Here is a 13,989-nt window from a genome sequence, read left to right on the forward strand (position 1 = left end):
GCTAACAGTAATCAAAAGAAACCTTGGGTGGCTACATTACTGTAAGACAAAGTGCATTTCAAAGTAAAAAAATATTACCAAGGATAAAGGAGGTTATTCCATCATTATAGGAATATCAACTAATAAAAAAGACATAACCTAAAAATTTATGCATCTGATAACAGAACTTCAAAATATATGAAGGAGAATGGCAAAGAGAGACAAATAAATACACAATTATAGTTGGAAATTTCAATATTGCTTTCTAAATAATTGACAGAAAAATATATAGAAAATCAGTAAAGATATAGCAGACTTGAATAACACTATCTACATACTTGACCTAACTGACATTATAGAATGCTCCACCCAAAATCAGAGTACTCATTTTTTTCAAGTAGATACATAATAGTTACCAAAATAGATCATAGGCTCATCTAATACCAGAATTCATGGGTATAACACAAGCCTCAATAAGTTTAAAAGGATTTAAGTCATTCAACATATGTTCTGTGACTACAATGGAATTAAATTAGAAATGAACAGATTTGAAAAATCTCCAAATTATTTAGAAACTAAACAACATACTTCTAAGTAACCCTGCCAGTCAAAGAAATCAAAAGAGAAATTAAGAGCTATTTCGTACTAAAACTGAAACCATGTCAACATATGGGATGTTGCTAATGCGGTGTTCAGCTTCCCCAGTATCCACTTTTAAGAAATTAAAAAAAGAAAAGAAAATTAATCATTGAATAAGGAGAAGAAATAGCATAATAGAGATCAAGGCACAAATAAAGAAAACGGAAAACAAAAATAGAGAGGCCAGTGAAATGAAAAGACAGTTTTTATTTATTTATTTTTAAAAATTGTAATTATTTATTCATGAGAGATACAGAGAGAGGGGCAGAGACATAGGCAGAGGGAGAAGCAGGCTCCCTGTGGGGAGCTTGAAAAGGGACTCGATTCTAGGACTCCAGGATCACGACCTGAGCCAAAAACAGATGCTCAACCACTGAGCCACGCAGGTGCCCCAAAAGACAGTTTTTGGAGAAGATAAATAAAACTGATAAACCTCTAGGCAGACTGATTAAGACAAGACAAGAGAAGACATAAATTATCAGTATCAGAAATGAGAGGGGTCAGGGATCCCTGGGTGGCTCAGCAGTTTAGCGCCTGCCATCGGCCCAAAGCCTGATCCTGGAGTCCCGGGATCAAGTCCCACATCAGGCTCCCAGCATGGAGACTGCTTCTCCCTCTGCCTGTGTCTCTGCCTCTGTCTCCCCCCTCTCTCTCTCTGTGTCTCTCATGAATAAATAAAATCTTAAAAAAAAAAACAGGGGGTGACATGTCCCTTGTTTCTTTTCTTTTTTTTTTTTTTTAAGATTTTATTTTTATTTATTCATGAGAGACACAGAGAGAGGCAGAGGCAGAGGCAGAGGGAGAAGCAGGCTCCCTGCAGGGAGCCTCATGTGGGATTCAATCCCAGAATCCCGAGGTCATGAGCTGAGCCAAAGGGAGATGCTCAACCACTGAGCCACCCAGGCATCCCTACAGATATTAAAAGGATAAGAAGGGAATATTATAAAATAATTTGTCAATCAATTCAAGGTGAAATGAACAGATCATAAAAGATGTAAACTACTCAAAAATAAATATGTAACTTAAATATCACTATTAAAGAAATAGAGTGTGTAATTTGCAACTTTCTCACAAAGAAAGCTTCAAATACACAGGGCTTCATGAGTGATTCTACCAAACATTTAAGGAAGAAATAATGCCAATTCTACACAAACTCTACCAGAAAGTTGAAGAGAAAAGAATATTTCCCCACTCATTTTTAAGGCCAGCTTTTCCCTTATCATAAGTAGGCAAAGACAGTACAAGAAAAGAAAACAATAGACCGGGATCCCTGGGTGGCGCAGCGGTTTGGCGCCTGCCTTTAGCCCAAGGCCCGGTGCATGGAGCCTGCTTCTCCCTCTGCCTGTGTCTCTGCCTCTCTCTCTCTCTCTCTCTCTCTCTCTCTCTCTGGGTGACTATCATAAATAAATAAATAAATAAATAAATAAATAAATAAATAAATAAATAAACAATAGACCAATATCTCTCATGAACACAGATGCAAAATTCTAAACAATGTTTCACCATATCAAACAATATATGAAGTTTCTGTATAGTAAAGGAAACAACCAAAAAAAAATAATAAAGACTACCTATCAAATAGGAGAAGATATTTGCAAGTGACATATTCAATATAGGTTTAGTATCCAAAATATATAAAGAATGTCTACAGATCAACACCAAAAACCCCCAAATAATCCACTTAAAAACTGGAAGACACAGACATTTCTCCAAAGAAGATGCACAGGGGTGCCTGGGTGGCTCAGTTGGTTAAATGTCTGCCTTCAGCTTAGGTCATGATCTCAGGGTCCTGGGATCGAGCCCTGAGTAAGGCTAGGTACTCAGAGGGGAATCTGCTTGGGATTCTCTCTCTCTCCCTCTTCCTCTGCCCCTCCTCCTGCTCATGTTCTTTCTCTCTCTCTCAAATAAATAAATAAAATCTTAAAAAAAAAGAAGACATGCATATGGCCAACAGACACATGAAAAAATGCTCAGTATCATCAGGGAAGTGCAAATAAAAACCACAATGAGATATCACTTCACACCTGTCAGAATGGCTAAAATAAAAAACACAAGAAACAACAAATTTTAGTGAGGATATGGAGACATAATAACTTATGCTCTGCTGGCGGGAATGCAAACTGGTACAGCCACTGAGGAAAATGGTATGGAGGCTCCTCAAAAAATTAAAAATAAAACTACGGTATGATCCAGTAATTGCACTTCTGGGTATTTAACCAAAAATTACAAAAACACTAATTCAAAGGGATACATGCACGTCTATGTAGCATTATTTACCATAGCCAAGTTATGGAAAGCAGCCTACCAGTCCATTGATAGGTGGATGGATAAAAAATAGGTGGTATATATAAACAATGGGATATTATTCAGCCATAAAAAAGAACGAAATCCTGCCACCTGCAACAACATTAGAGTACAATGCTAAGCAAAGTAAGTCAGTCAGTGAAAGACAAATACCAGGTGATTTCACTTATATGTGGAATTTAAGAAACAAACAAAAAAAATGAGCAAAGGGGAGAGAGAGAGTCAAGAAACAGACATTTATTATAGGGAACAAACTATAGTTGTCCCCAGAGGGGACAAGGGGTGGAATGATGGGTGAAATGGGTGAGTTCATCAAAATTTAAAAATTAAAAATTCTGGTCTTCAGAGATAGAACAGAATGAAGACAAGCCACAGCCTGGGAGAAATTTGCTAAACACCTGAGAGAAAAGACTTTTTCCAGAATATATAATATACTCTTAAAACTCAATAGTATGTATCCAACTGAATGATGGATTTGGAGGCACCAGGGTGGCTCAGTTGGCTGCGTGTCTGACTCTTGATTTTGGCTCAGGTTATGGTCTCAGGGTTGTGGGATTGAGCCCCAAATCAGGCTCCAAGCTTGGTGAGGAATCTTGAGATTCTCTCTCTCCCTCTCTGACTGCCTATACCCCCCACCCCCCACCACATTTGGTCTCTCTCTCTCTCTGTCTGAGATAAATAAATCTTTAAGAAAAAAATAAAAGGAAAAGAGATTTCAATAGACACATCATTTAAAAAGATATTGGTACATGAATAGACACTCAACATCATGAGCTATTAGAGAAATGCAAATTAAAGATACAAAGTCTAGGGATCCCTGGGTGGCGCAGCGGTTTAGCGCCTGCCTTTGGCCCAGGGCGCGATCCTGGAGACCCGGGATCGAATCCCACGTCGGGCTCCCGGTGCATGGAGCCTGCTTCTCCCTCTGCCTATGTCTCTGCCTCTCTCTCTCTCTCTCTCTGTGACTATCATAAATAAAATTAAAAAAAAAAAGATACAAAGTTTGAAAAAATTTTTTAACTAAAATATAAAGATGTCATACACTGCCGCTTGGAATGCAAAATGGTACATCCACTTTATTTTTTTTAAAGCTTTTATTCATTTATTATGAGAGACACTGAGGGAGGGAGAGAGAGGCAGAGAAACAGGTAGAGGGAGAAGCTGGCTCCATGCAGGGAACCCGACATGGGACTAGATCCTGGGTCTCCAGGATCACGCCCTGGTCGGAAGGTGGCGCTAAACTGCTGAGCCACGGGGGCTGCCCTACATTCACTTTAGAAAAGAGGTAAGCAGGTTTTTTGTTTTTGTTTTTGTTTTTTTTTTTGAGAGAGAGACAGCAAGCACATGTGTATGAGTGGGGTGGGGAGGAGGGGCAGAGAGAAAGGGAGAGAAAGAATCTTAAGCATGCTCCACGTTCAGCATGGAGCCCCACTGGGGGCTTGATCTCACAACCCTGAGATTATGACCTAAGCCAAAATCAACAATCAACAGTTGGACACTTAACTGACTAACCCCCCAGGCACCCCTAGGAAGCATTTTCTTAAAAAGTTAAATATACACTTAGCACATGATGTAGTAATCCTACCATTAAGTATTTCACCTCCCCCAGAATGAAAGCATATGCTCACACAAAGGCCTGCACGTGACTGCTTTTAGCAGCTTTATTCATCATAGCCAAAAGGAAAATCAGAACAACTCAAATATCCATTAAGTGATGAATGCATAAACAAACTGATATATCCACACAACTGTAACACTACTCAGTAATAAAAAGGAGTGAATTACGGGTTGATGCAATCACATGGATGAATCTCAAAAGGATTATGCTGAGTCAAAGGAGCCAATCACACAAGACTGCATACTGTATGATTTCATTCATAAGACACGGTAGAGGGGCGCCTGGGTGGCTCAGCAGTTGAGCGTCTGCCTTTGACTCAGGGAGTGATCCCGGAGTCCCGTGATCAAGTCCCAGCTCAGAATCCTTGTATGGAGCCTGTTTCTCCCTCTGACCTCTCACTCTCTCTCTCTTTGTCTCTCATGAATAAATAAATAAAATCTTAAAAAAAAAAAAAAAAGACATGGTGGAAAAAATACTATAGGGACAAAAATGAGGTTGATGGCTGTCAGGGGCTGATAGTGGCAACAGGGGATTAACTACAAACAGAAATGTTCTGTATCTCAAACGTGGTGGTGGTTACACAACTATATATTTACCAAAGCTCATTAAAAACTGCATACTTAAAAAGAGTACATATTAACTGAAAATTATGCCTCAATAAAGCTGACTTATAAATAAAACAAACCTAAATACACAACGAAGTGATAATAAACATAAGAAAAATCAACTTACAGTTTTTCCAATTCAAGGGTCATCATGAGAATGCTCTCAATTGTTGAAAGTGACACCTGTGTTGTTCCCATGTCTCTGAAAGAGAACGCCCAAACATGCATGATACCAAAGACTAAAATTTCACACCAAGTACAAAAAGGTACTTAATAGTATGTGATTATTTAAATTCTGGCTTCTCTGTCAAGCTAGCTCAAGAGTTTACTTGCTATGGAAGATAATTTCAGAGCATTCTTATTGAAGAAATTAAAATTTATGTGCATCACGAACATAATCACCTTGGTGCTAAACAGTACAATCTCCTTTTACCCTTTTTCTACTCATTCTCAGTTGCATCCACCTTTCTTGATTAGTCTTTTGTTTTAAATAAGGTATACCTTATTCCAGTTTGCTTTTTGAGATAAATGATATTTCTACATATGTGGTAAATATTTCGCTATACACCTGCATGTTCCATATCTCTATGTGTTCTTCAATACTGCTCTCTTCTACTACAGGCTGTCTTGTCCATATACATTCTTTCTTTGCCAATAATTCTTATTGCAATAACCCAGCTAAAATTTAAATTATGACTTTTTATTCAAAATGCAAAAGATTTAATCTTTGACAAAAGTAAAAAAGAGCAGAAATCATCTCATGAGCCATGAGATTGTTGTAATACTTACAAATATTTTAATGCTGGCAATTTAAAAAGATATGAATCTTCAACAGTTGTCAGAGGGTTATGACTGAGAATTCTGAAAAATGCAATGGAATTAAAATTATCTGCATTTTAAGTAACTAGATGAAAATTTATGTTCTTTTTTTTGGTATGGAACTTGAAGTTTAAAAGCAATCATTTTCTGCCTTTGCCTATAAAATCACCCTTAGAATCTGTAAAACATTCTTCCTTTGGGCACTACCCAGGTCTCTGAATGATAAAGCAGGAAGAGAAAGAGAAAAAAAATTTTTTAAGTGGATGGCAAAGAAAAAATATGCCAAAGAACATTTCAGGTTGAAAACCTCAGAAGTGACTATACCAGTAGGAAGTAATTTCTGTAGGAAATACTATTTCTAGTGTCCTCCATAATTCAAAGTGCTTTTCTTTTATCTCTAGAAAGTTTAAAAATCCTACAGTTTAAACCACCCAGTTAAAGACAAAATGGTAACCAATTCTTCAGTTTTGGAGCCAAACAAGAAGGGCTAAATCTATGAGCAGCCGGTGAAAGCTATATTCCCACCACATAGCCTGTGTGTATTCTTGCATTACAGCCTTTGTCATGGCATGTATCACCTGTTTCCTTATCAATCTCCTGGATTCTCGGCTCCTGGAGGGCAGGGACCATACTTTATTGTCATGTTGTCCCTGTGCCTGACATAGTATAGTGCTTGTTATTGACTATTTAATGTTTGTTGAATAAAGGACATCTTGTCATCTTTTTGACACAAGCTTTTATTCCAAAATGCTGAACAGACCTTCTTCCCAACTCTTTAAAATGAAAAAAGGTAAAAGAAATAGGAAGAAAAGAAAAGACAATCTGCCTTGAGGTTGACTCTACTCAAGAATCATTAACTATACTTTTACCAAGTATTAGATAGATAATCTTCATAACCAATACTATTATTGGGCTGTAAGGCATCTGTGATCAGCATTTCACATTTAATCCTTATAATAACCTTATGTGATAGATACTATCATCACCTCATTTTACAAATGAGGAAACTGAGGTACAGAGAGGTTACATAATTTGTCCGAGTTTGTCAAGCCAGTCAGAAGCAGAGCTGGAATTTGAACTGAGTTCTGACTCCAAAGCCTGTGTGTAACTCACATGAAGAAAAGGGGGTTTATAAAACAGCTGTTACCATAAACTTTGAGAGCGCTAAATATAGAAACTGTATTCATGTTGAACTTCATCTCTCCACCTGGGAGAGCTCCTCTGAGAATTACATTTTCTATTTTTATTCCTTTTCTCTAATCGACTCCCATGATGAAGTATTTAATTAGCTGATGGTCATTGAGACTTTAGGTATTTTAAACCATGTTATAGGCGAATCAGTGAAAACGGGAAAGTGAGGACATTTGAAACTTCATCCCTCCATAAAAGCAACGACAATGACAAACACTGGCAAACATAGAATCAATGTTTTAATCATTTTGGAAAATTTAACCAATGGGTCTACAGCAACCCAGAGAGCATTTATTAAGGGAAAATGTATTAATTTCTATAAGAACAGTGAGATCTGTTGTTTTAACTAGTTCTAGACCTCTGCTCTGTATCCTGATGGTAGCCTTGAAAAATAGCCCACATCCCAGGGGAGCAAAATGGAGCTGGAGTTCCTTAAAGCCTCCTTCCCAAAGAACTGTCATTGTTTTACCTGTCTAGTGAGTTTCCTGGAAGACCTCAATTGAGAACCTTGTCCTTGACCTCACTGAGAACTGCACAATGCTAGAAGCCTCTTCTTCTCAAGGGGCATTTTAAAAATATCATTATTTATTTATTTATTCATGAGAAAGACACACAGACAGAGAGAGAGAGGCAGAGACACAGGCAAAGGGAGACAGAGAGAGGCAGAGACATAGGCAGAGGGAGAAGTGGGCTCCCTATGGGGAGCTGGATGTGAGACTGGATCCCAGAACTCCAGGATCATGCCTAGAGAGGAAGGCAGACACCCAACCGCTTAGTCACCTAGATATCCCCAGGAGCATTTTTAAAAACACTTACAGGTAAATGTTTTAAACTGGCAGCTGTGTAAGGCAATGGATAACAGTTGGGACAAAAAAAAACAAAAAAACAAAAAACAACAACAACAACAACAAAAACCCTAATCTAAAAGTTTAAAAGAAAAAGCTGAGAAATGAGATATCCACAGAGAGTTTGAAATGCTCCAACATATTCCTGAGAAACTAGAAGACCACAAGACATATTCCTAGGAATGTAGAAAAAAACCTTAGCACTAACAAATGGGTTCAGCAAGGTTGCAGGAAACAAGATCAATATATAAAAGTTAGATGTATTTCTATGTATTAGCAATGAGTAATCCAAAATGATATTAAGAAAAAATTTCCATGTATAACAATATTAAAAAGAATAAAATACTTAGGAAAAAATGTAACCAAAAAGTATAAGATCCATACACTGAAAGCTACAAAACATTGTTGAAATTAAAGAAGATTGAAATAAATGGAAAAAATGCCATGGTCATGGACCAGAAGAAAATATTGTTAAAATGGCACTATGCCCCAAATTGAACTATGGCTTCAGCACAACCCTTATCAAGATCACAGCTGACTTGTTTCCAGGCTAATTCTAAAATTCTTATATCAATTCAAGGGACCCAGAATAGCCAAGAAAAATCTAGATAAAGAACAAAAAAGTGGGAAGATTCACATGCTCTGCTTTCAAAACCCAATTCAAAGCTACAGTAATCGTAGTGTGGCACTGGCATAAAGATAGACATATATAATCAGAGAAGGACAAACATTATATGGTGTCATTCATTTGGGGAATATAAATAATAGTGAAAGGGAATAGAAGGGAAGGGAGAAGAAATGGGTAGGAAATATCAGAAAGGGAGACAGAACATGAAGACTCCTAACTCTGGGAAACAAACTAGGGGTGGTGGAAGGGGAGGAGGGCGGGGGGTGGGGGTGAATGGGTGATGGGCACTGAGTGGAGCACTTGACGGGATGAGCACTGGGTGTTATTCTGTATGTTGGCAAATTGAACACCAATAAAAAGTAAATTTATTATTTAAAAAAATAAAAATAAAAATGCTAACACTGGAAAACAATGTAAATCTCTGATGTTCTGTAAATTAAAAGTGAATAAACTGAGGCTGAAGATTTTAAAAAAAAGGATAGACATATAAACCAATGGAACAGAACTGACAGTCCAGGAATAAATCCTCACATTTATAGTTGGCTGATTTTCAACAAGAGTGCCAAAGCAATTCAAAGTGGGAAGACTAGTCTTTTCGAATGGAGCTGGGACAACTATATATTCATATACAAAATAAGGATTCCTACACTTCATTCTATATATAAAAATTAACTCAAAATGGATTAACCTAAATGGAAGTGCTCAAGCTATAAAAACTCTTAGAAATCTTTATGACCTTGGATTAGGCAAGAGTTTCTTAGACATGCCACCAAAAGCACAAATAATAAAAGGAAAAATAGACAAATTGGACTTTATAAAAAATTAAACAGATTTTTGTGCTTCAAAGGACATTATCAAGAAAGTAAAAGACCACTCACAGAATGGGAGAAAATATTTGCAAATCATATGTCTGATAAAAGTCTAGTATCCAGAATATCCAGAACACATAAAGAACTCTTACAACTCAATAAAAAGACTAATAATTGAACTTTTAAATGGGCAAAGGATTCAGAGAGACATTTCTCCAAAGAAAATACACAAATGGCCAATAAGCACATGAAAAGATGTTCAATGTCTTAAGTCATTAGGGAAATACAAATCAAAGCTATAATAAGATACTACTTTATACTCACTAAGATGGCTATAATCAGATGGAGAATGATAAGCGGTAGCAAGATTATGGGGAAAGTGGAATCTTCATACATTGGTGAGAACATAAAATGGCATAGTTACGTGTGGAACACAGTTTGGCAGTTCCTCAAAAGGGTTAGACATAGAGTTACTACGTGACTCAGCAATTCCACTCCTAGGTATGTACCCAAGAGAATTAAAAACATATGTCCACACAAAACCACGTATGTGAATACTCATAGCAGCATTATTAATAATAGTCAGAAGTGGAAACAACTGAAAAGTCCAATAACTGAGGAACAGATGAACAAAAGGTGATGTGTCTATGTAAGGGAATATTATACAGCCTTCAAAAAGAATGAAGTGCTGGTATATATGCTACAACATGGAAAAACTTTGAAGCTAACAGTTATGTGAAAGAAGCTAGACACTCATTTGTATGAAATGTCCAGAAGAGGCAAATCTAGGATACAGAAGGGGAATTAGTTGTTGCCTGGGAGGAGGGAAGAAGGGGGTGGTCACAGCTGATGGGTACGGTATTTATTTTGGAGGGTGATGAAACTGTCCTGGAATTAGGGTGGCTGTGGTCTATCGAAGTATACCACTGGACTGTATACTTTACAATGTTGCATAGTCTATTATGTGGATTATATCTCAATTAAAAATAAAGAACTGGGGATCCCTGGGTGGAGCAGCGGTTTAGTGCCTGCCTTTGGCCCAGGGCGTGATCATGGAGATCCGGGATCGAATCCCACATCGGGCTCCCGGTGCATGGAGCCTGCTTCTCCCTTCTCCTTATTAAAGCCAAAGAAAACAAAAACCTCCAAAGGTGGTACCTCATTAATAAGCTCTTGGCATGTCTTTGAGGTGGATTTCAGATTCAAAATAGACTTTACCACACTGCTAACTTGTTCAGTCAGTATTTATCAATAACTTAGAGGCTTCATTCAAGAAGCTTACTGAGTTATAATTACCTGAAACCCAGGGTCAATCAAGGTCTTGTGGGGCCTGAACCTCATCTACTTTGGGAAATCCTGTCTAATAAAAACATGCAACATTATGAATATAAAAATTGCTAGGACTCCTCTCAAGACCTTTGAAGGGGCCTATGGAAGTGAGGAGCCCTGAAGTTAAAGCTTTGGTCAGTTCAAAATAAATCCACCTCAGCTAGGGCCTATACATTTTACAGACTTCTTTAATGCCAGAGAAAATATTGTTTCAACTTATAAACACCTTGGTAACATGTCACACAGGTAACATGACTAATTCAAAGGGTGGCATCTTCCCTTGGCAACTTGCCTTTGGAAAGAAATGCAATGAAGTTTATATTTCACTATGGCAGAGATTTCCTAAAGCAGACTAGCTTTGTCTATTAGAAAAATTTGACCTCAAACAAAAAAGGAGCCTAACCCCCAGTACACACTTACTGTATCGTGATAATCTTTCAGAAGGAACTGTGAATTAGTTTTCGAAGCTGTATTCAAGTCCCATGACATGAGTATTAATTTATTATCAATACTGGCTAGCTCTGGTTCTTTAATTACCTTTTTCTGTTATTTAAGATGCACACAGAAACTCAACACAAACAAGCTGTTGCTTCATCCATTAAGAGTCTTTTCTATCCCACAACCTGTTTGTTCCCTACTTTGTCAACCCCCTACCTTGTTACCCTGCTGCATGGATGCCCGCACGGCTCCCGTGTGTTTTCCTGTCAACATCTTTCTCCTTCCAGTATGAAAGTTTCTTGGGGACAGTCCCTGTCTTATTCTTTGTACCCCCAGTACTTAGTACAGTGTTGACATGTATTGGACATGGCACTCAGTGAATGTTTTTCAATGAATTCATTGATTTTTATCAACTGATTCCCCCATATTCTTTCTTGTGTTGCCCATATAACTATAATGAAAGTCAGATTCTTTCCTTTCCTTTCTTTCTTTCTTTCTTTCTTTTCTTTTTTTCTTTCTTTCTTTCTTTTCTTTCTTTTTTGGAAATTCAGATTCTTCTAAGAGACTCTTGGTGTGATAACATGCTTAGAAATAAAGATGGTGAGTTTAAGACAGTATATTGATGCACCAAAACCTCCTGGTGCAGAAACCCAATGAGCCTTTTCTCCGGGGTGTTCGCAAGCAAAAAACTGACCCTCTGTAGTCTTTTTCCAAGTTAGGCATCAGCAAATTAATGGGAGGAGAGAGGAGCCTTCAACAGATAGGCATCTGCAGGAACTGTCCCTCTAGCTCCAGACACACCCTCAACACCTTCATCTATCCTAAAATAAACTGTGTGAAATAATATTTCTGAACTACAAGACAGGTAAGATAATCTTTTCCAAAGTCACGTTTAGAGGAAGATCTTCACCTTGAGTCTAAAATCCCCCTCAGGCCATTGAACATCCCCCACTATGATTTGTTTATATCACCAGGAAATCACAGAATTTTCCAGCCGAAAGGGAATAACACACTTCTTATTGAAGAAGAGTCAGGAAATAGCCACATGGAATTATGCTACAGCAATGTATTTCATGAACATTTTTCACACAACTTAACACAAACAATATCTTTTACCATACCTCAAAGGTTCTTATGGCCCCCAGATGATTTACTCAGAGGTATACATTTTTTGAAAACTAATGTTCTGGGTAACTGGTGAGAGAAGTGCCCTGTGGCAGGTTCTCAGCAGTTCTTTCTGCTTTACCATTTAAAAGAAGCTGATGGCTGAGGAAGCACCCACACTTTTGCTCCCTGGAGAATTCCCCTACACTTAGTTCTTTGAAGCTTTATTTTGCATGCATTGAAGCAGTTAGGAACTTTGCCCATTAGCAGGAATCAAAGTTAAATTCAGAGGTGGAATTTGAAGGACCATGCCCCTATTGGAGAAGCATCATTGTCATGGATTCCCAGGATAGTGTTGACTTGGGTGTTATTTGCTTGGGGCCTTTTATTGCCCATACCAAAGCTGAGTACAGGGAAAGCTGAGAGTGCCATTTATGAGATAGACAAGCCTCTTGGCCTCTTTGTACCTTAGTTTCCTCATTTGAAAAAAAAAAAAAGAATGGATTTTAAGACATACTTTTCAGAGTTCATACTGGGCTTAACATCCACTGAACCAATAAATGTATGATGTTTTTACATATTGTTTGTCTGTTTATTTTTTACATGTGTTTATTTTCTATTTCACTTACAGCTTATGTAAAAACTGCATTCCATGCCAGGCCTGAAATGTTCCAAAGCTCACTTCTGTCAGTACATTGCAACTAACATTTCTACAAAAAAAGACACAAGCAAAAGAAGAAGGAAAAAAGGTATTCTTTCAGAACATTTATCCTTTGGCAGTGATTCCAATTTATATAGGATGAAACATAATCTCAATACCCTCTCCATATCCTGAAACTATCTCGCTATGGAAGATATGCCTTTTAAAATTTTTTTAGAAATTTAAATTTAAAAAATTTGCATGAAAGATTTATATTTTCATGTTTCTACATGTGTTGCATTAGATACAAATCTGTAAATGCTCAATAAATACTTGTGTTAGGTAATCTTTATTTCTCTAGAAAAATATTTCACATCAGCACTATTGACATTTATGGTTGGATCCTCTTTTTTAAGAGGGGCTGTCCTGTGCATTATAGGGTGTTTAGCGCCATCTCTGGCCTCTGCCCACTAGATGCCAGTAGCATATCTACAGTCTGACAACCAAAAATGTCTCCAGACACTTCAAATGTCACCTGGGTGCAAAATCACCCTAGTTGAGAACCACTTCTCTAGAATGATTCAGTCTGATCTGTATAATAATTCTTACACTAATCTTTGCTACAGACAAAAAAGATTCGCTACATAATTTTAGTAGCTTTCTACTAATAAAATTACAATCATATTTCAAAATGATTGTAGCAAAGAGGTTTACAATTAAGTTTAACAAAAATCCCAAATATAATGAAATTTGTATTTGTAACTTACATAAACTTCAAAAAAGGTAGTGGTTCAAATGTCCGTCTTTCAATAGATTGTATCTTATTGCAGGATAAATCTCTAGGAAAAGTAAAAGGAAAATATTGCCTCAATTAGCTATTAGATACCTAACTAGTAGGCTGATAGTATTGAATAAGCAGCTTTTGCCTAAACTCTGAACTTAAGGACTTGTTATTTGAACCTTCCAGAGCCCCTAACTCTCCTCATCTCTCTTAAAAGAGTCTCACTTTCATAAATGAAAGAAGTAACTACAGCTCTTGAT

General features: G+C 37.3%; 2 protein-coding genes across 46 annotated transcripts in view; one reads left to right on the top strand and one right to left on the bottom strand.

Moving 5' to 3' along the window:
- LOC144286746 (leucine-rich repeat-containing protein 37A3-like) overlaps window positions 1-13,755 on the bottom strand; it is a 27,890-nt gene extending 14,135 nt beyond the window's left edge. For 2 of the 8 annotated variants that reach the window (XM_077853610.1, XM_077853607.1), the window contains exons 1-4: window positions 13,716-13,754; window positions 12,938-13,018; window positions 5,935-6,006; window positions 5,273-5,347 (exon numbers count right to left, since the gene is read on the bottom strand). In XM_077853610.1, coding sequence (XP_077709736.1) covers window positions 5,273-5,347; window positions 5,935-6,006; window positions 12,938-12,957 — 167 coding nt within the window. In that variant the 5' untranslated portion in view covers window positions 12,958-13,018; window positions 13,716-13,754. Of the gene's footprint in view, window positions 1-5,272; window positions 5,348-5,934; window positions 6,007-12,937; window positions 13,030-13,715 lie in introns of those variants that run through there. The other 6 variants (XM_077853611.1, XM_077853609.1, XM_077853614.1 and 3 more) reach the window with 6 other exon arrangements.
- Window positions 1-13,989, top strand: part of LOC144286748 (uncharacterized) — a 45,840-nt gene that overhangs the window by 23,451 nt on the left and 8,400 nt on the right. For 21 of the 38 annotated variants that reach the window (XR_013354693.1, XR_013354684.1, XR_013354681.1 and 18 more), the window contains one exon: window positions 12,940-13,057. The exons of 15 other annotated variants lie outside the window; for them this stretch is intronic. The gene's annotated coding sequence lies outside the window, so the exon portion shown is untranslated. Of the gene's footprint in view, window positions 1-6,365; window positions 8,864-12,939; window positions 13,058-13,989 lie in introns of those variants that run through there. 2 more of the 38 variants (XR_013354688.1, XR_013354691.1) reach the window with 1 other exon arrangement.

Source organism: Canis aureus, chromosome 16 (genome assembly GCF_053574225.1).
Source record: "Canis aureus isolate CA01 chromosome 16, VMU_Caureus_v.1.0, whole genome shotgun sequence".
Taxonomy (NCBI): Eukaryota; Metazoa; Chordata; class Mammalia; order Carnivora; family Canidae; genus Canis; species Canis aureus.